Consider the following 27774-nt stretch of genomic DNA (forward strand, 5'->3'; position numbering starts at 1 on the left):
GCTCTTATCTATCAGACGAGCCTGCTGCTGCTGCTAAGTCACTTCAGTCGTGTCCGACTCTGTGTGACCCCATTGATGGCAGCCCACCAGGCTCCCCCATCCCCAGGATTCTCCAGGCAAGAACACTGGAGTGGGTTGCCATTTCCTTCTCCAGTGCATGAAAGTGAAAAGTGAAAGGGAAGTCGCTCAGTCGTGTCCGACTCTTTGCGACCCCGTGGGCTCCAGCCTACCAAGCTCCTCCATCCATGGGATTTTCCAGGCGAGAGTACTGGAGTGGGATGCCATCGCCTTCTCTGAGATGAGCCTAGAGCCTGTTATATAGTGTGAAGTAAGTCAGAAAAAGAAAAACAAATGTCACTTACTAATGCAAATATATGGAATCTAGAAAAATGGAATCCCCATATGGAATGTACCAATGAACCTATTTGCAAGGCAGGAATAGACTCATACATAATGTACAGACTTATGGTTATAGTCGGGCAAGAGGAGAATGGGACAAATTGAGAGAGCAGCACTGAAATACACATATTACCATGTGTAAAATAGCCAGCTAGTGGGAAGCTGCTGTCTGACAGAGGGAGCTCAGCCTGGTGCTCTGTGATGACCTGGAGGGGTGGGATGGGGTGGGAGGGAGCTTCAGGAAGGTGGGGGCCTGTGCATGCCTATGGCTGATTCATGCTAATGTGAGGCAGGAATCAACACAACGTTGCAAAGCAATTATCCTCCAACTAAAAATAAATACTTTTTTTTTAAAAAGTCCTTATGTATGAACATTCATTTCTCAGTTACTCTGAAATCAGACAGGGAGAGGACTGTGGTGCTACGAGGCCACAACAGTGGTTCTCAAAGCAGGGTCCGGGGAACAGCACCGTCAGCATCACCTGGGAAGCTGAAACAGATGTAAATTCTGAGGCCTCATCCCAACCCTGAATCAGAAGCTCTAGGAGCGGGGACCAACCATCCTGGAAGCAGCTCTCCCAGGGATTCTGAAGAACACCTGGACTAGTGATGGCCCAGGAGCTGTGCTGGAATGTGTGAGGTCAGGGATGAACACAGGATGAGACCATGCAGAGAGTTTTTATCTCCCTGAGGCTATGGACTCCCTGAGACAGAGGGCCCCTCCCCTCACAAATGTATATACACAGTACTTGCCAAAGTTTTTACCTAGTTTGGGGCGGAGGGAGGGCTGCCCTTCCCTGGAGACTAGCTATGGAACTGAGTCAAAGAAACCCTGGAGGTGGGGAGAGGCAGACTCGTAAACACCTAGTTTAGTTTAGTGGCAGGTGCCGGCAGACACTGATGCAGAGCTGAAGTCGAGATGGCACCAGCTGCCGTCCACGGGCTGTGAGATCTCCTCACGTCACCAAGGAAGTGCTGCCTCGCGAGGGCTGGGGGAAGAATGAGAATTCTTCAGGAGGGCAAGGGTTTGAACTCCTTGACGCGACAGCTCAGCCCTCCTTGGGCACATGGGTACGTGGGTTCCAGTGGCGTCTCTACCCTGGGGGCCCAGGACACAGGCAGTGTGCTTGTCACTCCCCACACCGACCCACCTGTCACAATCCTACAGCCCTTTGCAGCGGTCCACAGAGGCTTTATTAGCAGCAGAATCGTTGCTCTAAAAAAACAAATCTAACACAAGCAGAGCTGCCAAGAAAGTGGAAGCGGGGTTGCCCTAGCCCCGGGGCAGGCAGTGCGTGGCCACATAACTGGGGCATCACCTCAGCCCATCAGAAGGCAGCCTGTCCCTTCTCTGACCACTGCGGCCTCATTAGGAGCAGTCCTAGCGTGCAGTTCCTTCAGCCATGCGTTGAAATGACCCGTGGAGAGCTCATCTCCCCCACAGTTAGCGCCCTGGGACGGGGCCGGGTCTCCTCGTCTCTATGCCCCCTCAGCACGGAGCCCAGGACCCCGAGACACTGTGACAGCTCAATGCCCTTCCCTTGCAGAGCCCCTCTCCAGGCTCCATACATCCCCGTTGAGGTCGACAGTTGCTTGGCATGTTGGTTTATGAAGATTTACAGGAACATGGCTCAGTAAGTCGGTCCTCCCAATGTCATGTAGGCGATACGACAAGGAGGTGCACAGAAGCCATACCACAACACAGGCACATCCCAAGATTTTGGACCAGAACTGCTTGGAGGTATCGCAGATCAGTCATCGCACAAACTCAGAATGCCCCCAAGGCACACAGCTCCTATATGATGACCCTAGTACAGATTTATTCAATCCTAAAAGTTCATGTGATGTCACCAAACATTGCAAAGCTAAACGCTTCTAAACTATGATTAATCAAATACAAATTTCAACTAATCTTGCTACAGGAAAGACGGAATGATCTAATTCTTGTGACACAGATTGATAACACAAAGTCATGATTGTATGAAGAGGTGAAATGAGTATGAAGCCAAAAAATGTCTCAAAGAAAGTATTACTCAGGTGTGTCAAGAGGTTCACTGATTAAAATGTATTGTTTTCCTGTATTTTTGATGTCGATAATTTGGCTTTTTAAACGTTGTAATTGGTTGTGATTTCTTTTCAAATTCTAAATAAATATTCACTTCTGTGCCTTATTTTGTATTTGTAACTTGAATTATTTTTCTTAAAGCCCCCAAAGTCTAAGTTTCACTGCTCAGAAAATCTGGATCTGCTCTGATAGGGCCATATACATACCACATAGATACTGATCAAGTTGAAGGCCATCTTTAGCACAGTGGTTAAAAAAAACTGAGCCTGTGAAGTTACGTGGGGCAGTTATTGCGCCTCATTGAATTAATGCTCAACACAGCCTGGCAAACAGCAGGCACATAATAAATGTAATTATTATTACTGAATGTTGCTTTGACCAGTAGATGGGGACGGGGGGCACTTTTAATGCCACTTAATATTATTAAAAGTGTTGCTGGCATGACAGCGATCTGAGTTTTTTGTTCTTGAGTGAGTGCTACACGTACATTCAATGTCACCAACCTATTTACGAAACCTTTCTTCTATGCTCCAGGAACATATTAAACAGACAACAATGGCTAGGACTTTCATAGAGAAGGAAAAACAAAAGGCTGAACATGGAGAAAACTACATAATAAACAGAGAGGACAGTGGAATTCAGGGTCTGAGCCCAAAGAAAACCCAGACAGATCCTTCCATTACAAGTGGTGTCGGAAAGGACAGAACAGTTTTGGGAAGGGGGGGGCGGGATGGAGTGAGCAAACTCCTCCGGGCCCAGAGAAGGTTTTCTCTCAATGCATCAAAGCCTTGGCTTCTTTGGAAGGGACTCAGAACACCCTGGGGCTGTTCATGTGACCAGATGGTGGGAAGAAGCGGCTCCATCTCAAGGGACACCCTGGGCCCAGGTGAGCCGCTGATGCATAGGCCCCCGTCCCCATCTACTGGTCAAAGCAGCAGGCTGGCCTCCAGTGACCACGCAGCTCTCACGGGCGCCAAAGGCCAGGACCCACACTCCCTCCAGTCCATCGCCTCGCTGAACTCAGTCCTTCCGACCGCATTTGCTGCTCTGGGTTTGGCTGCTTGACATCCACGCAAATTGAAGTTCCAGATCCACAGGCAATTGGAAGTCAGGTAATGTTCTCAGCACCAAGAAAACGAGACTCCTCTGGAATCCAGCAGAATGGGAGAGTGCCGGCCCACGAATGAGCTCGACGTTAGCCAAGCATGCACGAAGCCTCGAAAACCAGGGGACGAGCTGAACAAAAAGGCTTTCTGATTCTATTGCTCTCCCCTCTGACATGATAGCTTCCCGTGAACTTTCTAGTCATTTCTTGCCTTTGTGTGTCTGGTAATTAAATGTTAACACAAGCTGAAACCCTGAACGCCACTGCTTGAAATAGCAAACTGAGGAAATGGCAGCTCTTGGAGCACTCTATTTTAAGACATGAGAAATGCGTCGCTTCTGCTTATAAAGAATTTAGGACTTCCTTGATTTATCTGTGAGCTACAAAGCCTCCATCGGCTGAGATGAAAAGCCTTCATGGAACTGAGTACATTTTTCAAAATGGTGCACTTCTCCATGTTGCCCCACAGGACCCAGCACTGCTGCTGGAGTGGAGGGTGGGGAGGGGGTGCTTGCAGTAAGAAGGAAGGGGGCTTCTGAAGGCAGATGTTAATCCTGCAGCCCTGAGTCTTTCTGCACCACCGTTTTGCATACAACTCTCACTCACTCCATACTCCCACCAGGAACTTCTTGGAAGCTGTCAGATTTGAAGGAGCAATCCTCACCTTCCTATAATTAGGGTGAGCTCAGGACATGAGCAGCTGTCCCCCTCCCCCAGTGCAAGGGCTGTTAGCAGACATGTGTTGGTTCTCTCCATGCGTTTTCATGCAGCCTGTCCACGTGCACAGTGCCAGGTCTTTGGGATCCTGAGATGAAAAGGACACAGCCCCCACCCCGAGAAAGCTCACGAGCCAGCGGGCAGGCGGACGTGTGAACGAGGCAGAACACGGTGACCGACAGCAATGGGAACCCAGGAGTGGCACTTGACCACTAGAATGAAACTGACCCTCCTCCCCTCCCCACTCCTGTTAGATTATAAAAAAATACAAAGGTATGAATAGGAAGTTGCTGGGGTCTCCTCTGTGGCCTGGTCAATCCCCTCTAAACAGCCGAGTTCAGGAAGAGAAGTGAAGTGAAGTAAAAGTCGCTCAGTCCTGTCCAGCTCTTTGCGACCCCATAGACTATACAGTCCATGGAATTCTCCAGGCCAGAATACTGGAGTGGGTAGGCTTTCCCTTCTCCAGGGCATCTTCCCAACCCAGGGATGGAACCCAGGTCTCCTGCACTGCAGGCAGATTCTTTACCAGCTGGGCCACAAACGAAGCCTAAGAATACTGGAGAGGGTAGCCTACTCCTTCTCCAGAGGATCTTCTTGACCCAGGAATCGAACCGGGATCTCCTGCATTGTAGGAGGATTCTTTAGCAACTGAGCTATGAGGGAAGCCCTGAGTTCAGGAAGCGGCGGGCAGTTCAGGATAGCCAGGCAGAGCTCACAGAGGGCACGGGCCCCCACAGGCCAAGGGCTCAGAGCCCCTCCTGTAGGGTGTGATAGCGTCACTGGAACCCAGTGTGATGCAGAAAAATGTGTTTATAAGAACTCCTTTCTGAAACGGTATTGGATGTGGCTGCAAAGCACGAATGAACAAGCCACCTGAAATCAGCAGTGGGCTCTTGGACGGATACACTTAGGAAGCAATAGTTACCCGCAGGGCCTCAGTTTCTTTGAATGGGTAGGAACACTGGAGGCTGAGGCGTAGAGCTCTGCGCAAGGGGACCCACTCCACCAATGCCCCAGGCAGCCCTTGATCCTCCTCTAACGTAAGCAACTCTCTGAACAGCATCTGTTTGAGATCGTCCCAATGATTAGCTCACATGTCTCCAAGCCACCCCTGGACTACAGCCTGTGGTGAAGGATGAGTCTATAGTGCAGGCAGGCCATGTTGAGAAGGGCCCTAAGGAAGCCAGCAAACCAGTGAAGGAGCAAAGAGACCGAGGGACATAAAACGAGGTGCGTACATCTTCCAGCCATGGAAAATGGCCTCCGATCTCCTTGTAATACACGCGGTCTTCTTCCCTTAACCCAGAACATTAGGACTCCGGAGACCCTGACAACCAACATCTGATCACTTCTCCTCCAGCAGTACACATTCTTCTGCAGACTGCTAACAATGTGTGCCGGAACAAAGGCCTCAGCAGCTGTTCAGAATCGGGCATGTTTAAAACAAGCAGGAGGTTCGGTAAGATCAGAGCTGCAACCGTGCAAACATCAGAACCTGAGATTTGTCTGGTCCAACCATCCTGTCTCACAGACAGGGACACTTGGGAGCATGGGCAGGAGCTGTGTGACTGTCCTGAGGTCCCAGGCGGAACTGCTGGCAAAGCTGGGCTGGTGTCCGAGGTCTCCTGACCCCTGGACCACGCTCTTCCTTGGTCCCCACTCCTCCTTGCAGCCTGTACATTTCAAATTTTTGCATGCTCGCTGGAGGAAAGGGGGAGGAAAAGGGGGCCCTATCTTAGCATGGACTGAGAAGAAAGCTCGAACCTCAGCATGAAACCACAACAGCTGGTGAACTGGAGAATGTTCAGAAGGACCTGTAATGAACACCAAACTTGCAGACATCTAAATATGTTTCTCACGCTGAAATGTGGTGCTATCCTCAGAAGAGACAAATACCAAGAATGACACAATTGTGAATACTGCTTTTTTATATTACAAACACTGATAAGATGCTGAATTCCCTTTTTTACACAGTGCTGAAATGAGCACTAAAACGAGAGAGCTTGTCACTGAGATACTGAATCACCATGTCAGTGTGAGCAGTACTTGGACATACAAAATCAATCAGTCGGACAGAAGGAAAAGTGCCTGCGTTTTGTATTTGTCACTTTTATAAATAAGTGTGGTTTTCCAAAAGTTATTATCCTACTACTAAAGTGAACAGAATTAGAGACTATGAAAAACTGTCCAATCAATGGCATCTAGAAAATGGAATGGCAATGGAGGTAATAATGAAGCTAATAATACTAATTAACAAAAGCCCACATAACTGCTTGCATGCAGTCAGCTGTGCTCAATGGCGGGGCCACAGAGGGCGAGGAGCTTAGGCGGGCCTCCTCCACGCCCTGTGCCCCTGAGAATCCTGAGTGGAGCTGAGTGCCGCCTGTGCAGACTGCACCTCAAGTGTCTTCTTTCTGCCCTGAGGCAGGGCACGAGCCAGAGAGGCAGGGAAGGGAGGGAGGAGACAGCGAACAGGCGGAGAGCCCGAGGGACGCCTCTGTATGCGTCTCTCGCACACACCACGCCAGCTGCTGATTCTCCTGCCGTTTTTTCACGTGTGAAAAGCAACGATGAAGGCAAAAGAGAAAGACACACACCACGGTAGGTGCCTAAAGTTTAGCTTCAATCTACACCACAGACTCCGTTCCTGTCAATAATTTCCCTCCCACTTTTAGCATTATGGACTGAAATTCTTCACTCTTCCTATGTCAATAAAAGCTATTTTTGAAACCCTGAAATGAAGAGGTCAAGTAATTAAGCTGAAAGGCTCTAAAAACCAGATTTAGTCAGATTTCAAAACAACTTACTTTAAACTACTTATCTGTCAACACTGGGGGGAAGTGGGGCGGGGAATGGAATATTCAGAACACGGTTCTGGTTCACAGGAGTTTCTGAGCACGTCATCACCAGGAAGGCAGTTCGGACACCAGCAAGGGCAGGAATGGGGTGTCAGGATTAAAGTTTGATCCCTAAAATAACTGCTATTGTTGCAGGTGGTGATGGGTGGATGGGGGTTCATCATATCAGTCCAGTGTTTCTCAAAGTATGGCCCCAGGCCAGCAGTACCAGAGCTGCCTGGAACTTGCTGGGAATGCACATTCCCCCCAGAGCCACCAAATCAGAAATTCTGGGGGCGGGGCCAGGCAATGTGGGTGCCGGCGATGCCACCCAAGTCACAAAACCACTCTCCTCATCTGTCTACCTTCATGTATGTTCCAGAAACTCACATTACAAAGTGTTTTTTAAAAATCCTGGCTCGACTGCTTGTTGACTATGTGGCCTCGGGACAAATTACTCAATCTCCATATTCACATTAGAAAATGGGAAAAATACCACTTTCTCTTATCTTCATCGCAGGGTCACTGAAGGGTTTCAATATACAGTGCATGGTACAGAGCACTGAAAAATACCACTTTCTCTTATCTTCATCGCAGGGTCACCGAAGGGTTTCAATATACAGTGCGTGGTTCAGAGCACTGGTCATGGGGATCATACATAGTTAAGCTCACTCAGATACAGAGAATTTTAGTCCCTAGAGCATAAACAAGCCTTTGCTGGACCACACACAAATTCTCTCTCTAAACCTGCCCCAAAACTCTTAGGGTTGCAACACCACCTTTTCCTAGATGGGGAAACCGAACCTCAGAGGGGTTCCACGAATCAACTAAGGTCTCACAGATTAAAACCTCATTAAAACATGAGGTTTTAATGCCACTAGGTAAAAACTCCTTCTTCATGCGAAGAGTTGACTCATTGGAAAAGACTCTGATCCTGGGAGGGATTGGGGGCAGGAGGAAAAGGGGACGACAGAGGATGAGATGGCTGGATGGCATCACTGACTTGATGGACGTGAGTCTGAGCGAACTCCGGGAGTTGGTGATGGACAGGGAGGACTGGCGTGCTGTGATTCATGGGGTCGCAAACAATCGGACACAACTGAGCAACTGAACTGAACTGAACTGAACTGAGGTAAAAGCTCATTCACATTATTTCCAAATACTTCAAGGACATGATCGTGGCAAGAACCCAACCTTAAACTTAAACTTAAATCATGCGTTTCCTCCCCAACCCAGATTCACAAATATGACTCACTCCCACAAAAAATCCTACAACTTTTCTGATTGGAGGTGTTGAAGCTCTGGAGTGTGTATGGTTATAGACCTGCATTGTTTGGGACAGTGGCTTCTAGCTACATGTGACCATCTTGAATTTAGATGTGCTACAGGTGTAAAATAGACAGCCAGTTTCAAAGACTTCGTATGAATAAAAGAATGTATAATGTCTCGATATTTTATAAGGATTAAATGCTGAAAGGATACTACTTTTGGAAATACTGGGTTAAAATACTGTATTCCTAAAATTAATTACACATATTTACTTCACTGTAATTTGGATACAAGAAAATATAGAATTACATATATGCCTCATGCTATAGTCCCACTGGGGCTTCCCTGGCAGCTCAGACGGTTAGAAATCTGCCTGCAATGCGGGAGACCTGGGTTCGATCCCTGGGTCGGGAAAATCCCCTGGAGGAGGGCATGGCAACCCGCTCCAGTATTCTTGCCTGGAGAGACTGTATGAAATATACTTTTTGTTTTACAGATAATTTTTAACACTTCAGGGCAGAACAAGGAACAGAAAACTTCTTGAAATTTTCACTTAGGGAGATGATATAAATTTTGGGAAAACTACCCACATTGGAGACAAAACAGTCAGGTTAAGTTGTGACGAAAGGTCCCACTTAACTGCCTTCTTGGCCCTACATCTTGTGGGTCTCCACGACCCTTTCCACATATAATCAATTTACTGGGATTCTGGTAATAGGGTCACACAATGAGTTTTCCCAACTGTCCTACAAGAATCAGAGACGGTGATGTTACAGTTTCGGTGGCTAATGAGAAGCAGCAGAACTGATACAGAAATGATGGGTGCTGGCTGAGAGGAAGAGAGAGACAGGTTTGGACCCTGGTCACCTGTGTTTGCATTTGTGTCCTTAAGTCACAAAATGTAAGTCAACATTTTACTTTAGATGAAAAATAACAGAAGCACAGGAGAGTTTGGGGGCACAATACCCACACTGCATTTAGTCAAGCAGGCTCCTCTAGGGCACCCCATTTTACTTGTTCTGGCATTTCAGCATGTTTGAGTATTGGTGGCAAAACCGATGGAGGTGAAAGAGGGAAGAAAGAAGAGAGAGAAAGATCCTCAGGTCCAGTCTCCTCTAAAAGCCCTTTCGGGAACCTGTCCCTTGCATCCTGCAAAGGTGACAAGGGCCATGCCAGAAGGAAAGAAAATGTGGGAATGTGTGTGTGTGTGGGGGCGGGGGGGGCTTTGACATTACATCAGAGATGGAATATAAAAAAAAACAAACCCAGGTTCCTATGGGGTATATACCCCGCCCCTCACTAGAGAGGGAGACTGTACAAACCTCAGCACAGCACAGCAGAGAAGCATGATGACCTAACACGCTACAATAATGACTCATGGTGAGCCACGGAGCACACAGTCCTCAGGAAGATGTGGGGAGAGAGTACAGGCTTTTTCGAGGAGCTGGTATGTGACCGGGACTTGAAAGATGAAAGAAAGTGGTTGGGCAGTGAAGCCTTGCCAGGCAGGAAGCAGCTCTGTGCCCATGTGTGAAAGCACCCTGGGCAAAGACTAGAGGGCCGGGGTCAGGACGCATTTTGGGAAGCGCAGCAGACAAGAGAGACCTGCAAGCAACGTCAGCCCCAGCCTCTGAGGCTCAGGTAAGGCGTGCTTTGCCTTCTCTGCAAAGACAAGTTAGCAAAGGGGTTTAAGCAGGAAATGAGCGGCCGTTATCTGCACTGTGGGGCAACTGGCCTGGTGGCATAATAGGGCATGGCTCAAAGTAAGGAGAGAGTGAATGTGGTTAAGTTGACCAAAGCAGCCCAGACAGCCTTTCAGAGACAAGGGGCTGGAGGACAGCCATCGAGACTATCTCCATCCGGCAGAAAGAATCTCGGCTTAGAAAAATCAAGTGTTTAGAAGACATAGGGCCCAGGACTTCTGACTGCAAGGGCAGGCCCTTGGCACCCCCCACTTCTGCCTTAGTAGTGGCACCGATGCTCCACAGCAAGAAGACCCCGAAACAGAACTCCGGACCGGCTCCTCCCCGAGCCCTGCTGGGAAGTGGCACGTCCGCTTGTCTGGAAGGCGAGCACTAAAAACTTCTCAACCTTCAAACGACACTAGAAGAGAAACTTAGGACAGGCTGTATCACATTACAGGGATATTTCCAACTTCTGGAAAGTTGAGGATAAACTATAATTTCCAAGTCTTCTTTCTTCTAAAATTATACTCAGTCATCTCATCTGCAGGTTCAAGCCAGACCTTCTTGCCTTTCCTATACATTATTCCCTGCTACCACTTCTATTTGCTTCCCTGGTGGCTCAGATGGTAAAGAATCTGCCTGCAATGTGGGACTGGGTTCAATCCCTGGGTCAGGAAGGTCCCCTGGAGGAAGGCATGGCAACCCACGCCAGTATTCTTGTCTGTCTAGAATCCCATGCAAAGAGGAGCCTGGCGGGCTACAGTCCATGGGGTTGCAAAGAGTCAGACACAACTGAATGACTTACAGACATATCACTTCTATTTATTTCCAGGTTTGCCAACCCACTGCACTTGTCTTATTCATTACATTGGGTTGAAATCTAGTATCTCCTGTTTTATAGCTCCACCAACTCAAAACCCAGACAATTCTGAATAAACTGAGCTCAGAACCTTAAACAAACCCCCAGGTCCTGATGTGACCCCATCACAGCCTACTGTGGGCCAAAGTGAATGACCCTGAAACATCAGCTTTTATTGCCAGATGGAAACTTTGAGGTTATTTACTACACACTTCTCATTTTACTTCTTCTTCTTCTTTTTTTTTTCATTTTTCTTCTCATTTTTCACTTTTCTTCTCATTGGGTTTCCCTTGTGGCTCAGCTGGTAAAGAATCCGCCCACAATGTGAGTGCCCTGGGTTCAATCTCTGGGTTGGGAAGTCCCCTAGAGAAGGGAAAGGCTACCCACTCCAGTATTCTGGCCTGGAGAATTCCATGGACTATATAGCCCATGGGGTCGCAAAGAGTCAGACACGACTGAGCAGCTTTCACTTTCACTTTCTCATTTTACAGACGAGAAAAGTGCTGAAGCCAGGGTAGGGCTGGTATGGGAGGGAGGGAAGGCTGGTTACCTGCAGAGATTGAAAGGCAGATCCCTGACCAGATCTGAAGCTGGTCTCCAAATGGTCTTTTTGGGACCAGCCACATCACTCACCGGCAGTGACACAGCTCTGCTGTCTCGTGTTTGGCCACCACCTGTCAAAGGCTAGGGAACACTGAGCAAATGGCAGCCTCCTATAAACACCATGGGGGCCGTGGTGCCTCTTTCACTGATTAGGAAATAAACATTTCAGGGTTATCCTGGATTGTGCTGTAAGTCAATTAAAAAAAAAAGAAAGAAAGAAATCTAGGGAGGAAAATAAGATATCTCCAGATTCTCAGATATTCTACCAATCTATCTATGCTCCTGTATAATTTTCTGGGAGGATGATAAAAACGTGACCCAAAAGAAGAGTGATGTGACCCCCAACTCCATCCCGTTCACGTTTCCAGCTCCTTTCGCCATGACCATCCTCCTCTTCGTCTGTGCTGTTCATCTGCTGCTGTTTTGCCACTTAGAAACTGGCCTTTCTCTCACTAGCTTTAAATTTCTTAAGGGCAGGGGGTTTTGAACTTCTCTTTTTTCTTTATAATACCAACTTCAAGCATAAGGAATACATTGGGTTTTGGTAATGAATCATACTTATGTGTTCAGGTATGGGTTCTGGAAAACCTGACTGGCACCTTAAAGCTGGCTCTGTCACTTCCTAAAAGTACAATTTTTTGTAGGTTACCTCTCTGGGCTCAGCCTCCTCATCTGTAAAAAAGACTAATAATAATAGTAACTGCCTCTGGGAGGATGAATTGACATAACATATTTAATAGGTTTAAAACAGTTTCTGGCACAAAGGAAGATACTATATAAATATTTTCTATTTTTGCTTTTAACATTGAAAAAAAAAAAAACCCACAGTGCAACTGCCAGTACCTTGTTATAAAAAACAGTGACTAGCCACTCTGCCTCCATGTTACTGACAAGCCTCCTGGAAGGTGGGAGAGGCCTGGGGCTACAAGGACACAGTGACATGAACTGTGGAAGCCGCCTCTCCAGGGTGAGAGAAGCATCCACTTGCCAAAGATTCCTCCCAGCAACTGCCCCCAAAGAACACGTGCCACAGCGGGGCCTCCTTCACACAGACTATTCACACAAACGATCAGGTCCCTCTGCCCTCAGTAAAGCAGGGCTACGCCTGCTTTAGGTGCTAAAAACATAGAACGCATCTTTGCTGGAGCTGATGATGAAGATGATTTAAGCATTGTTTGCCTGAGTGGAAAAGGATGGGTGAGACCGACACTTGCTGAGCCCAAAAATATACCAGGGGAACAGCATTTCTGAGGAAAGAAGCCCCTCATTACCCATGCCGCGCTGCTTGGACAGAAGTGTGTCTCACTCACCTCTGTATCCCCAGTGCACTACCCAGTACGTTTGCAAATCTCGGCTCTTAAAAAAGTGGCTGAATAAACAAAGACACAGTGAAGGGGAAACCGAGGAGCACAGTGAAGGCTGGTAGCTCTGAATAAGGAAAATGTCCTGTTTTTTTTTTTTTTGGTCACCTGGGAATATGTCATTACACAGAGCTTGCAGGAATTTCCTTCCTTCACCACTCAGTATTTAAAAAAAAAAAAAAACAACTACCTACCAAATAATATCAATGTAATATCATTAATTAATTATTTCTAAAGATGTCTATAAGGTAGTTGAAAAACATGGAGGGCAGAGGGCTTTACAAATATAAATTAATTAACTCAATCGCAATATGCTAAAGTCTTAGAGGATATTGACAACAACATGAACATTACCCATAAGCTTATTCTTCAGGGTTTGTATCTTAATTTGCTTCTGCTAGTTCTAGAGTAAATAGAACTTATGGGAGAAAAGGCTTCCCCAGGTAATACAGTGACTTAATAAGAAGCCCAGTATCCTATTTCTTTCTACATGGGTACACATGCTGCCTTCTCATATGGTCATTTAGCTAATCACTTTTTCTTTAAAATAGTTAAATAAGAACTCAGATTCAGTGTTGAACACTTGAAGATCCCAGAAAAATATCAAAAACTGGGGATTCCCTAGCCCTCCAGTGGTTAGGACTCTGCACTTCCACTGCAGAGGGCACAGGTTCAACCCCTGGTCTGGGAACTAAGATTCTGCATGCCGCACAGCCAATAAACAAACGCACAAATAAATTATAAGTATTTCTTTAAAAAGAAAAATATCAAAAATGAAACAGATGTTTCATAAAGGATACTGCTTTAAAAATACCTAACAAGTATACCTAACCTGTGAAAATGCAACTCTCTCCATCTTCACATCTTTCAACCTTCAGAATTCCCCAAGTAAGACCTGAGCTGCAGTCCTCACTTGCCTCTTGAAAGTGAGCAATGCAAGGGCAACACCAGGACGTAGGCCCCAGCCAGTCCCGAGTCTCTGAAGCCACACCCTCTTCCTTTAAATTGTTAAGCCGTAACAATTAGAATAAATTATTTCCAGGAATTGCATTAGAGTTTGGGGAGCAAAAATAGGTATTCAAATGTCAGTGGGGTAACTAACGTGTAGACACCAAGAGTATCCTGATTGTTCCCCTGTTAGTCACTCAAAGCCCACAGAGTCATTTTTCCATGGGATTGGCAGTAAGCCTGGAGAGGAATGGGGAAATTTCACCATGCACTTCCTCCCCAGCTACTGTCACAATGAAGGGCCAAGACCCACCTGCGTAGATGCCTGTAAGTTGAACCTTACAGCCTCTGAACACATACTTCTCTTATAATAGAAACACTGACTCTACCCAGCACGGAACAAGCAGCCACGGCTAAGGGAGACGTCACTGTTGCCCTGGTAGAGGCGAAAGAGGCATTAACTTCTGATAGAAGTTTTACAGGAAAAGGGCTTCTTATCACTAGCATAAGTGCTTTCAGATACATTTACCAGTACATTCACTGTTAGTCACTCACTGGCCACAGAGTCATTTCTCAAAGATTGCACACTGTACCAGTGGCAAAAATTGGAAACAAACTGAATCAAATTATGATACAGCCATTAAAAATAATGGCATATATCTATACATGGTGACAAAGAAAGATGTTCTTGATATGTTCTGGGAGGAAATTAATGCAGAAGTTTATAGTAGCATACATTTTCCAAAGATATACAATAAGTTATATTTTCACATGCATTGGAGAAAGTTATTTACCAAGTAATTAACTATGGGCACTTTAGGAAATCAAAGGTAAGGACACCTTACATTTCCCTATTTTATACTATCCCTATTTCTAATTATATGCATTAATTATTTTTTGGCTTTCTAAACTATGTCATATTTTCCCCAAGGACTGATTGTGTACATAACTAAAACTGGTGAAACTTGATTTCAAGATTCTACCTCTTGAATAAAGTAAGTTACTTACATTTAAACATTACAGATTTGGGGATTCTCAACAAGCAAGCGAGCTACTAACATAATAATAATGAATGGTGCCAAAACACACAGATCTCGAGATTGCGCTGCGTAACTCTTAAAAACTCGTCTTGGAGAAAAGCTGCACTCCTAGCAGCTCATTTGTCAAGGGCAGCCAGAATCACAGGTAAGGAGATCTGCCTAGGGCAGAAGCTCTGCTTAAGTATCCTTGCTTCTCTTATCTGTGGTAGCTCTTTTTATCTTGTTCACCACAATGCAAGAGAGAAACACTATCAGACAAGAACTGGTTCCTTCTCGTATCACTGCTGCCTCCCGGTCCCCCTCACACCTCTCCGCAGGTGTACAAGCCAGAGCTTCCCACACTCCCAGGAGCTTCTGGGTCCCCCATGAGCGCACCCACCAGGTGCAGCTGCAGCCGGCCCAGCCTTATCCATTACAGCGGAAAACAAACTCCCCCTGGAACTGCCCGGGGTGAGATTCGACCTAGACAAATAACTGGGACTTGAGCGGCTGAATTTCTTTCTTTCTTTTTTTTTTTTTTTTTTTTGAGCACAAGAAAGAGAAACAAATTTTTTAGAAGTCACTAGGGTGATTCAAAAAAAAAAAATCACAGAGCATCTTTCTACAGTGTATTTAATCTTCTGGACAAATATTTCTACACATCTGGAGAATCACTGACAAAAGATTTTTAAGAATATTCACAAGGGAACCCAAACCACACAACTTCCTCCAAGAAATCACAAGCGACATGAGCTGGGAGCTTTAAACGGTTTAATCTATTACCGCATGTAAGCAGCTCATGCTTCTCAATGGATAAATGAACTATTGTGCTAGCAGAAAGGAATCCAAGATAACGAAAAACATCTTTAAACAATGTTGGGGGTAGGGGGGCCGAAATCTCTCAGATGAAAACCTACATCCAAAAAGCCCCTTACACTTTACTTTCTCAGTTCTGGATTAGCAACATAATTTTGAAAGCAGTACAATATATGGCTGTCTCACAGATCAAAGGCGATTTAATTCAAGTCAAATCCATTATAGAGAAGTTTAGGTTTAGATTCTTAAAAACATTAATTGAAAAATAAGTTAATTAACCCAACACTTTATAACAGCAAATGAACCTTGATGTTTAAAAAAAAATCACTATGTAAAATTGCTAAGTATGAGTGTAACAATCCCTTTAACAGATCATTTGAAAGGCTTAATTGTCCCCTCCAATGTGCATGTTGATGGCTTTCTGCAGTTTGCTTTAAAAGTTATGTGCCTTTATTGTACTGAAGAAATTCCGAGAGAGAAGCACAACCTACTCATTGATGCTAACAACAAAACCATTTTTCACATTCTGCCCTTACAAAGTCCACCGAGGCTCTTGAATTTATCCAGACTGCTCTAAGTTTAGCTAATGTTAAGAATAGAAACTTTTCTAGCAACTGGTTTCTAAGCACAGGTTATTTCTTACTTTGTTCAATTCAAGGCAATCTTCTTAAAAGGGGTGAGGACAATAAGTTCAGCAGCTAGGTTCCTTAAACCACACCCCCACATTACCATCCTAATTTTCACAAACACATAATGTGAACAAGTTTTAATTCTGCAAAGGGCATCTTTTTCAATCCAATAAAAGGCAATTACTGTGCACCTCCCAGGTTTACATGTGGCAACAGTGCAGTGAGGTGAGACAATTTTGAACAATATGTAGTTGTTGTATATACAAAGAAGCCTCTTGGAAACCACCTTCACCCACAAGACTTCAACCTATCTTTCCTCGGAAAGAAGAATCAAAGCGGAACCCAAGTCAAATCTAAAGGAGGAGACAGAGAAGAGCTCGCTGGAGACAGGCAAGTTTAGAATCAAACCGAAGGGCCAGAAGGCACGAAGCATGCACAGGCGATGAAAGCGCTGTGTGGAGGAGACAGCAGAAGCCCCGGGGACCAGCCCCTCTTACCAGCACGGGGCCCGGGCTCTCTGCTTCCACCTCGCCCTGGGCTGCATCCTTGCACCGCAGCGGGGACTCGATCACCAGCTCCTTTTTGACACTTCGGCTACTTGTCCTGCATTTATCAGCCTGCATCCTCGGGTGAGAACGCAAGTCACAGAGTCTGCAACTGAGACAGCTGCGAGTCCTTGGTCGTGCGAGGCACACGCATGCCAGGGGCCAGAGGACGGAAAGGAAGCTGCCTTCCCAGGCACAAGTGCTCAGCCCCGCCGGCTGGGTCTGCAGAGCCCGCCAGGGTGGGAGGGCCAGCCTCCAGGGGTGTTACTACTGCTCGGAAAATGGGAGGTTCCCACTCGTCTGGCCAGAGGAAAACAAACCCCGAACTGTACAATGCACAGTGCACCGCCTCCCGTGAAGACCAGCCTCATCGTGCCTGCTCCACGCGGCCGCATCGACCCCAATCAAAACAGTGCGGTGTGGAAAAGCAAAACAGGAACTGTGAGACTCCTTCGTAATTGCTCCACATCGGGAGCTGAAGAGAAGCCAGGTCATCGGGCTGTTCTCAGATTCTTACAGTTTCAGGAGGCTCTCCTTCATGTTATAGCTAAACACCAAATGCTTGGCTGATGATCAAAGCAGGGAGGGGCAACCAGGAGGGATTCCTGTGGCCAGCACCCCACACAGGCAGGCAGAAGGGGAGACTTTCTCGCTGCATGACAGCCCCTGGCACGGCAAACTTAATTTATCTACTGTTTTATAGTAGACAAAAGGTGGGGTCATCACACATTTTCATGAGATTCCATATATCACAGTAAATGCTTTTATTAAACAGAATATCACCTTAGATCCGTCAACGGTTGTGTGGGTACCACCTGGTAATGAGTCTGGTACTAGGTACCGAGAGGATCGTGGTGAAAAGGTAAGGCAGAGGAGAGGGTCTCCACCTTTGAGGAGTGTCAGAACAAGCTGAGAAGGCAAGATGAATAGACATCGTGAAGGACAGAGTCATACAGTTAACAGGGATTTACACAGAAGCAAGGAAAGTAGCTAGGTCACCATCCCATGGTTCAGCGGTGACAGCACTTAACGTGTCTCCCCAAAGGCCTGCTGTTTTCATCATTTCCTCGCATTAATAGTGGAGTAATTTTTAGATCGTTTTAAAATCATCTCAGGAAAAACCAAAAGCGTTAACAGATTTATTAATAAACTACATGCGAAAATGAGCATAAGATGGGATCAAGTATTTACCTGTACTTTCTGGAATGCTGTAGAGCTTCTTCCAATTAGTTATTCTGCTTATTTCATTGAGACTGGGGAGAATTTAGTAACAGTAAATAATAGCAGTAGTAGCAGTAACATGTAAACAAGGGATGGAACAAGGTATCATTAACAACAGTAGATGCCATGAGATATACAGGTACCTATACCCAGAAAAATACAGAAGCTGCTGTATAAGATACAGGCACAAGTCTCCTCGTCCCCACCCAAGTGACTAAGGCCGGCAGGGTCCCCAGCGGGCAGCAGGGGAGCCCAGATGGCACCCTATGTCTGCACGTTCATCCTCTCACCAGGGCCTGTGGAGGTCGCCTCAGTCTCTGCCACCCAAATTTCAGGAATCTTTCTCAGTGTGGATAGCATTGGGTAATGAGTCACAAAGGTTCAATGAATCCATTAAAAAAAAAAAGTAGTCTCTATAATAATTTTTTTTAACTACTCAATTTCTCAATCTTGGGTAATCTTTTAGGGTAATATAAACTCACCATATCTGTGTTCCAAAATAAATACAATCTGTGAATTTTTAAAATCTCTCTTTGTAAGGTTACAAGAGGATAGAAAAAAAAAAAAAACAAAGAGCTTCAGTTACATAAATACAGATTTGAAATAATGGTTAAATCAAAACTTACAGATGTTCTCTAAATTAGAGGAGGCAAGCCATAAGCACTAAACAGACAAGCTGAACTTGGTAAAGCACATGGTTAAGTGTGACGTGAAAGTCACTCAGTTGTGTCTGACTCTGACCCCAGGGACTGTAGCCCACCATGCTTCTCGGTCCACGGAATTCTCCAGGCAAGAATACTGGCAGTGGGTTGCCATTCCCTTCTCCAGGGGATCTTCTCTACCCAGAGATCGAACCTGGGTCTCCTGCATTGCAGGCAGATTCATTACCATTTGAGCCACCAGGGAAGCTCAAAGCACATCATAACCAACAACTGAAAACCTTTTTGAAATGTCTCAAAGAGTTCGAAAAAGCCCAATTCTTCCTCAAATTCCCATCATCATTAGGCCACCAGAAGTTCTAGACTTTAAGGAGAGAAATGCTATCCTATTTAATGGGTCAAAATACCCTGACATTCTGTAAGCAATGAAAAGGAACTTAAAAGGTTATTTACTTTACCAACACTGTTAAGTGCTCACTGTGTCCCAAAATCTGCACAGGTGATTTATTTAATCATTATAACAACCCTTGTTGTTGCTGTTGTTCTTTAGTCGCTAAGTTGTATCCAACTCTTTGCCACCCCATGGACTACAGCCCACCAGGCTCCTCTCTCCATGGAATTCTCCAGGCAAGAATACTGGAGTGGGTTGCCATTTCCCTTTCCAGGGAATCTTCCAGACCCTAGGGATTGAACCAGAATCTCCTGCTTAGCACTGAGCCAACTGGGAAGTCCTTTAGCAACCTTGTGAAGCAGGAAACATGATTATTCCCATTTTACAGGTGAGGAAACTGATGGCCAGAGTGGTTGCTTTATGTGCAGAAGGTCACATAGTGCATTATAGATGCAACGGACACACTCGTCAGCATGATGCTATGCAGAATCAATTGTCTGTTGCAACTATGCCAACTGCTGCTGCTGCTGCTAGGTCGCTTCAGTGGTGTCTGACTCTGTGCGACCCCGTAGACGGCAGCCTACCAGGCTCCTCCATCCTTGGGATTCTCCAGGCAAGAATACTGGAGTGGGTTGCCATCTCCTTCTCCAATGCATGAAAGTGAAAAGTGAAAGTGAAGTCATTCATTCAAGAGAGCACAAATAGGTAAAAGCTACTGACCAGCAATTAAAGATAAAGGCAACATTTGGGTTTAATCCAATTGATATAATTTCAGTGAAGAGGCAAAAGTGTAAAAACAGCACAGCACAGTGCCTGTTACATAGCAGGTACTCATTTAATGGTAACTATTATTGTTGCCGTTACTGTCCCAATCTGAAGAAATTAACCTTAGTCTTCAAGATTTCAGCTGTGTGGTCAAAAATGACAATTCTGCCAGCAGCGTTGCTACAGCACATTACAAAGTGCTTCAGCAATCTAAAACCCACTGCCCTTCCCTCTTTGCTGCTTGATTACGACAACTGTCTTCCAATCGTTGTCTTGATCCCCTTGTGTTCTGCCATGATCCAGGCATCTTCTTGAAATTTTTCTACTTTTCACAACTTCAGCTGTGAATTTTATATTTCTTTTGTAATCAAGGAAGAAACTATGAATTGGTTCTAAGCTTCTAGGTAGTCAAGATACAAAGGCACACATAATCAGTTCCATAATTCACATCCTCAAAAGGAAAAACATACCAAGCTACAAAGCAAGTACATTTTTTCCAGTTTCTCGCAGAGAAATTTACATAGAAGAGAACTGATCAGTGTCTAGATAAGGTGCCCAACATGTTCACAGGAAATGCAGCAGCGAAATTCACACAGCGTTTCCTGCTACCTAACTTCTCAGGCAACGTAAGAGGCCCTTGTTTGATTCTGCTCATGTAACACACACTAGTATCAGTAACACACACTAGTATCAGTAACGGAGAAGGAAATGGCAACCCACTCCAGTGCTCTTGCCTGGAGAATCCCAGGGACGGGGGAGCCTGATGGGCTGCTGTCTATGGGGTCGCACAGAGTCGGACACGACTGATGCAACTTAGCAGCAGCAGCAGCAGTATCAGTAAGTCTGCCTGTCAAGGGGTCACACAGTACAGCACTGAGAGTCTAAACCTAAACCAACAAGTAGGATGTGGTTTCTCCAAGGGCTTCATGAAATCGGTGTCTGAGGACAAGAGAACGACATCTGGTCAGAGCAGCCACAAGAGGAAATGCCATCACAGAAGGACAGGAAGTATGTGGTCAAGTTTTCCTTTACAATATTTCAAAGGGAAGGTATATGCTGGACCTCTGGATTCAAATCCACAAATATTTACCAATCTTCAGACACTAGCAACCTCAAGTTCTTTCACATATTAACCAGTTTAACTCTTATAATAACACATACATCTAATAACATGCAATAAAGGAGGTGATATATGTATAATTATGGCTGATTTGTGTTGCTGTACAGCAGAAGCCAACACACTACAAAGTAATTTTCCTCCATTTAAAAAATAAACTTTAAAAATGGAAATAGGTAAATATCATCTATATACTGACAATTTCCCCTCCCCTCAAAAAAGCATGCATTAAGGGTATAGAGTTTTACTGTTAAAACAGAATGGGAATGGAGGAAAACCCATGGCAAAGTAGAAACATTCCAGAGATAAGATGAAATAGATGCTTCCATATATGGATTTCAGCTCTCAGATTTTAATATACATACAAATTATTATATAGGTTGGGTACAAAAAAAAAAAAAACATGAAAACTGTATAGGAAATTTAAGGAATTTTCCAAGGGTAATTATTTACTATAAGGAAGTCTAACTTTAGACTCCAAAGACCCACCGTACAATGAAGTTCCATCAAGTTCTGAAAAGCAGGAAATTGAATAAAGGACCCTCTCACCCACAGGACACCTACGCGACCTTCAAGACCCAGTTTAAATGCCACTTTCCTAGGAAAAGCCCTGGCTCCTCCTGGCCAGGCTGCATTAGCTCCTCTTCTGGCACCTTCTGGGCATCTCTTTCATTTACTGCCATCTCGGAGCTTGTCACAATCTACCTTTTACTAAGGGTGTATGTGCTGTACTCTCTAGTGAGCCTGTAAATTCATCGGGACAGGAGCTGAGTCCCCAGGGTCTGAGGTTCTGCAAGCATTCAAAACGTATTGGTTGAACCAAATGTTTGTGTCAGTTTTATGTCACTGATTATCTTTAGCCCTGAAGCACAAATGTGGTGGATTTAAAAATATGCAAATATTTTCATGTGGCCCAAATTAAGGCAGGAGCATTCAACTGTTCATATGCCAAACCCCAATGGATCATTTACTAATAATTAAAGTGTTCTTTTTTCCCAGCTAAGAAAATGTTATTCTGCAAAACTTGCCAGATATTTTTTTAAGACCAAGGTATCCTTGGAAACAGTATAACTGAACCTTTAAGAAGTGTAAATAAACTTGTTTTTAGCAATGAATTATATAAAATTTGAGACTGCATTTTGCTGTAGCTAGCAGCTACATAAAGAATGACTGTACAAGGAATAAATATCAATTATCTCAACAGAATTTTTTTTACTCTCCTATTAGGGGCTCTTGGCCAATCAGGAAGATATTTACAAAATAACAATTAACTATAAAGGCAACATATATATGTGTATGTGTGTGTGTGTGTGTGTGTGTGTGTGTGTGCGCATATATATCTGTGTGTATGTGTGTATCTCTGTGTGTGTATATCTGTGTATGTGTATATATCTGTGTGTATATATATAAATTGTGTGTGTGTATGTGTGTGTGTATGTGTGTGTATATGGTTATATATATATGTATATATGCGTTGTGTGTATATGTGTATATATATATTTATGTGTGTATGTGTATGTTGTGTATATATGTATGTTGTATGTGTGTGTGCATATATGTGTGTGTATACTTGTAAAGTATATTTAAATAATATATAAAACATATGTTTATACCAGTCAATCCTAAAGGAAATGAATCCTTCATATTCACTGGAAGGACTGATGCTGAAGCTAAAGCTCCAATACTTTGGCCACTTGATGCGAAGAGCTGACTCATTGGAAAAGACCCTGATGCTGGGAAAGATTGAAGGCAGGAGGAAAGGGTGACAGAGGATGAGATGGTTGGCAGAAGGAGAAGCGAGTGACAGAGGATGAGATGGTTGGATGGCATCACCAACATGTTCATGTTCATGGACATGAACTTGGGCAGACTCTGGGAGATGGTGGGGGACAGGAAAAGCCTGGAGTGCTGCCATGCATGGGGTTGCAAAGAAGTCAGACATGACTTGGCGACTGAACAATGACAATAAAACATATACATATACACATACTTTGGAGCAGAGACTTAAATACATATTAAATATGTACTCCGAAGTAATCACTCCATTTCTCCTTTATGGGAAAAAGTGAAACAGTAAGAAAAAATTATTAAGAAAACTTAGAAAAAGAAACAAATGACTAAAGATTTCCACAGTGTATTGTTACCGGCCAGCTTGCTGGCCAAAGAAAAGAAACGGTGTTGGGAATACGATCTGCCCCTGAGGAAACAAAAACACGGTGCGTAGAAGCGGGAGAGCAGAGGTCAGGACAGGACCAGAGGCGACGGGTGCAGGAACAGGCTGCTGAACAGCCAGTTACAAGAGAGGAGGGGCATGGCGACAAAAAGGCAGGTGGAAGTGGGAGCGGAGAGGAGGGAGGGCTCCTATATCACACCCTCAGGGCCTCGTAGAAGAGTTAATATCAAATATATTCTGATAGAAGTCTGACAGGGCTCCCCTGTTAACTCAGACGGTAAAGGATCTGCCTGCAAAGCAGAAGACCTGGGTTCGATCCCTGGAGAAGGGAACGGCAACCCACTCCAGTCTTCTTGCCGGAGGATTCCATGGACAGACCATGGAGTCGCAAAGAGTTGGAGAGGCTAACACTTTCACTTCACTTTTCACGAAGTTAGATGCTCACCTCAATGACGATTTTTGTCATTAGAGATTTAATCAGATAATCACAAAAAATGAGATACACGTTATCATCTAGCCTAGTGTTTATTAGCCTGGAATCCATCCAAGCCTGGATATGGAGGAAAATCGTCCATGAACCCTTCTAAACCTACATTCGAAATTGTGTGTTCCTGTAATTTCTACCGAGAAGCCCCTAGAGTTTATCTAGTTCCGAGACAAGGGACCAGGGGAAGATTCTCCACTCACAGAATAAGGAAACTGAGGTCCAGAGAGATGAGCCAGATAGTCAACCAAAGTTTTAAGACACAAACCTCTTGAGCAGGTTTAAATTTGACTGAAGTAGACAGTAAAGCAATTTAAATGGTTAAATCAAGAGACATTAGATGGCAATCAGCAGCGTCAACACCTGCAATCTTACTCATTTGCTGATTGATGTCCTATGTGCGCTTAGTCGCTCAGTCGTGCCCAACTCTTTGCGAGCCCATGGACTGTGGCCCGCCAGGCTCCTTTCTCCATGGGGATAATCCAGGCAAGAATACTGAAGTGGGTTGCCATTCCCTTCTCTAGAACATTGAGGGAGACCTGGGTTCGATCCCTGGGTTGGGAAGATCCCCTGGATCTGGCTGAATGATCAAGATCAAGCCACCAAGGAAGCCCCGACTGACCTCCAAGTAAGCCAATAGGTCATCAGATGAGGCCTTCACTGAGCAGCTTCTAGCGAAGGCAGGAGGAGATAGGGGCAACAGAGGAGGAGATGGTTGAACGGCATCACCAACTCAATGGACATGAGTTTGAGCAAGCTCCAGGAGACAGTGAAGGACAGGGAAGCCTGGCGTGCTGCAGTCCGTGGGGTTGCAAAGAGTTGCACACGACTTAGCGACTGAACAACAACAATGCACACATTTCAGAATCATACTGCCCTAGAACACGTGGAAGAGAAACACACAGACCAAAAGGTGGATCTACATTTAAATGTGTCAGAGCCTCATTTCCGACAGAGGCAGAGCTGAGAGTCTGGCAGAGGACAAGGATGTCCTGCGGTGAAGAAGCGGGCGAGGAGGCCTACTGCCCTCTCTCCACGTCTGGGGTGAGCCCACGGTCCTGGGGCAGTGGGAGGGGCCCTAGAGAAGGCTCCGTTTTCAAATGAGGGAAATAAGACGCGTGGAGTCCTCCCATTTCTAGACGGGGGACGCTTAGGGTACTCTCTGGGACTGGTTCTATGAATGTAGGACAGTGACTTCACCACTCTGGGGGCCCACTTCCCTCACCTGGAAGATAGGGATCACCATTTCGACCTGAGCTAGACATCATTCACTCCCAAGACCCAGGGGGACAACGGACGTATCCCACTGTTGTCGTAGAATGCTGCCAGCAGCCGCGAATGATCTGGAAGCTTCTCGTGAAGATAGCCCACCCCCAGCCGCGACATCCCCCTTCCCTGCCTACACTCTTGCACGGCCTCTGTCACCAACTGGCCTTCTATACTCTTGTTTTCCTTATTTGTTTAGTGTCTGTCCAACTCCACTTTAAAGAAAGCAGCAGCTCTGGGAAGACAGAGATATTTGTCTATTTGGTGTACTGCTCTATTCCCAGGTCCTAAGTCAGGGTACGTACTCAGAACACATTTATCAGATGAATTCACTGAAGGATCAGGATCCCCTCGGGCTGGATATAGAGCTCTTATACTCTGGACACCAAGAGTTTTTCTGTGAACTATTTGTTTTGGTCACAATGATGATCATTCAGCCAGCGGTGTCAATGATTTGTTTCAGAGATGGAAACTTACAAAGCCAAGGGAAACATAACGTGCTTGGGATTTTTCTCAGGAAATGAAACTCCCGGCCTGAGTTACCACAGCGGGGCCCGCCGTGGCCTCCATCTGGACTGGACCTAGCCCGGTGTGTCATCTGCCCTCGTCAGCTCTGAGCACCGGGGCGGTGGCGGGGAACGGCTGTGTGCACAGTAGATAATCCATACATGTTTGCTTATAGAACAGTGAAACTGTCTCACCTTGGCTTGATTTATCACAAACTCCAGCACCAAGGGAGTTCACACAAAGTAGAATTTTTAAACTTTCCTCACCACGTGACAAATGTTGAGGTAAAAGGCCAGAGAATGTGTGCTTGGTGAGAAAAGATAATCAAAACCTTCTTTTAAGGCCCTAAGCACTAAAGTTTTCCCTTCAAATGCCTTATGCAGCTATAAATGGAAGACGAACGTCCATTCTTTCATTTCTCCCCCATCCACCTCTCAAAAGAACATCGTGAAAAATGAAAAGAGCCACCCTCTGAGGTTATAGGTTTCATAAAAATACCTGTGTATGCTAATTTACTCAAAGCCAGTCCCATGAGTGTTTAGACGGTAGAAAGCTGGGGACCATCCTGATGTGTCCATGACAGAGAAGTGACAAGCTGGAGAGGTCACAGGGCTCAGGTGATTACCCTCCAGATGTCACAGTCCATGGCCATCAGCTCCCTAACCTGGGGGAAGGAGAGAGAATGGTCCAGCCAACACAGCATACCGACTTCTGCAAAAACAGAAACACGCCCAGGCTTCAAGGGGCAAACCCACCATGAGGAAACGACGCAAAGCAGTCCAGCAGATCTGGCCAAATTCAGCTTGCATTAAAAAGACAACGTGGCTCAGTGGTAAAGAATCCTCCTGCCAAGCAGGAAGCGCAGGTTCGATCCCTGGTTGGAAGGATTCCTTGGAGAAGGAAATGGCAACCCACTCCAGAATTCTTGCCTGAAGAATCCCATGGACAGAGGAGCCTGGCGAGCTATAGTCTGTGGGGGTCACAAAAGAGTCAGACACAACTGAGCGCCTGGACGACGAAAAGATAATGATCGTTGACAGTCATGCCGGTCCCCTGACAATGACTGGGAAGTCCCCTCTTTGGCAGCAGTGGCAGATTACGTCCTTTCCATAAGATAAACTCATCAGCGGCGAAGATGATGTATCCTTTCTCATCCTGCTGCCTAAACGAGCCCTCATTGTGACTGATTTCCTTTGTGAAGTTAAGAGACTGACAAGGAAGAGAAAACAAAGCCAGCGGTTTCAGGGGCTCAAACCTTATTCCTGGACAACCACACATCCTGACAAATCCAAGTTTCCCCCCGAGTACTTGTAAAAATACATAACTCAATGAATCTTTCATAGATAAGCTACAGATAAAAGTAACTGGAAGTGGAGATAAAAACACGGTAGGTGAGGAGGGCACATGTCAGGGAAGGTAGGCTTTTGGGGCTTCCTTTCTCCCCACTACTGACTCGACACGCACACATCACACAGCCTGGAGACCAAAGGTGGCGGTGGAGGTGGAATGGTGACGGCGCTACAGTCACCTCTGGTCCTTCACTGAAGCTGCTGAACAGGCCAGTGCTACTTGTCACATTCCTAGAGTGTGACACACGCAAGACAATGGGCTTCGGCTTTCCCCTCCCACACGAGGCAAAACACTCTTCCAGGAAAAACATGGCTAAAAGAGAGAGGGTGAAGGGGGGGTGGCGGTGGGGGTGTTTAATCAGGCTCTGAAAAGTAGCTATGACTATCCCACTGGCCTTTCCACAAAGAGGGGCCAGGTCTTAAAGTCCCGCCATTGATTCAGTCCCTACAATATATATGAGGCTTCCAATGTTCCATGAAGCATTTGGGAACTCTCCAGGCACACGTTTCAACTTATGCTCTGCCAAGACCTATATCTAGAAGTCAATGACTATTTATTTGTTTAGGTGACTGTCACACAGGAATTTCAATACAGAAGAGAAGTGGGAAGGAAAGAGAATGAATGGCCTTGGGGTCTGGAGAAGAGAGGCAAGGAGAACATTCCCAAGTCCTCCCGTGTGCTAGGCGTTCAGCATACATACTTGTTTAATTCAGTTCAATTCAACCCTTACAATAATAACTCTAGAAAGAGGTATTTTTCTTTAGAGAAACCGGGGTTCTTATAAACTAAATAACTTAAGTTCACATAGCTACTATGCTTTGGAGCCCTGCTTCAAAATTAACATTAAACCTAATAATTAAGTAGATCGGAATATTTTAAGTTTTATTTCAAATGAATTTGACCTCCCTTTCAAACACACATATCTCCTTAAGGGAGCCACAGAAAATACTGCAGAGTTTTCTGAGGCCTGAAAATATTAGGATG

The 27774-nt window shown here is 45.4% G+C and overlaps 1 protein-coding gene across 8 annotated transcripts in view; it reads right to left on the reverse strand.

Annotated features, from left to right (window-relative positions):
- Nucleotides 1–27774, reverse strand: part of DOCK9 (dedicator of cytokinesis 9) — a 290025-nt gene that overhangs the window by 160503 nt on the left and 101748 nt on the right. For 4 of the 8 annotated variants that reach the window (XM_068984766.1, XM_068984767.1, XM_068984761.1 and 1 more), the window contains exon 1: nt 16810–16935. The exons of the other annotated variants lie outside the window; for them this stretch is intronic. In XM_068984766.1, coding sequence (XP_068840867.1) covers nt 16810–16935 — 126 coding nt within the window. Of the gene's footprint in view, nt 1–16809; nt 16936–27774 lie in introns of those variants that run through there. 8 annotated transcript variants of the gene reach the window in all.

This window comes from Capricornis sumatraensis, chromosome 12 (assembly GCF_032405125.1).
Source record: "Capricornis sumatraensis isolate serow.1 chromosome 12, serow.2, whole genome shotgun sequence".
NCBI lineage: Eukaryota > Metazoa > Chordata > Mammalia > Artiodactyla > Bovidae > Capricornis > Capricornis sumatraensis.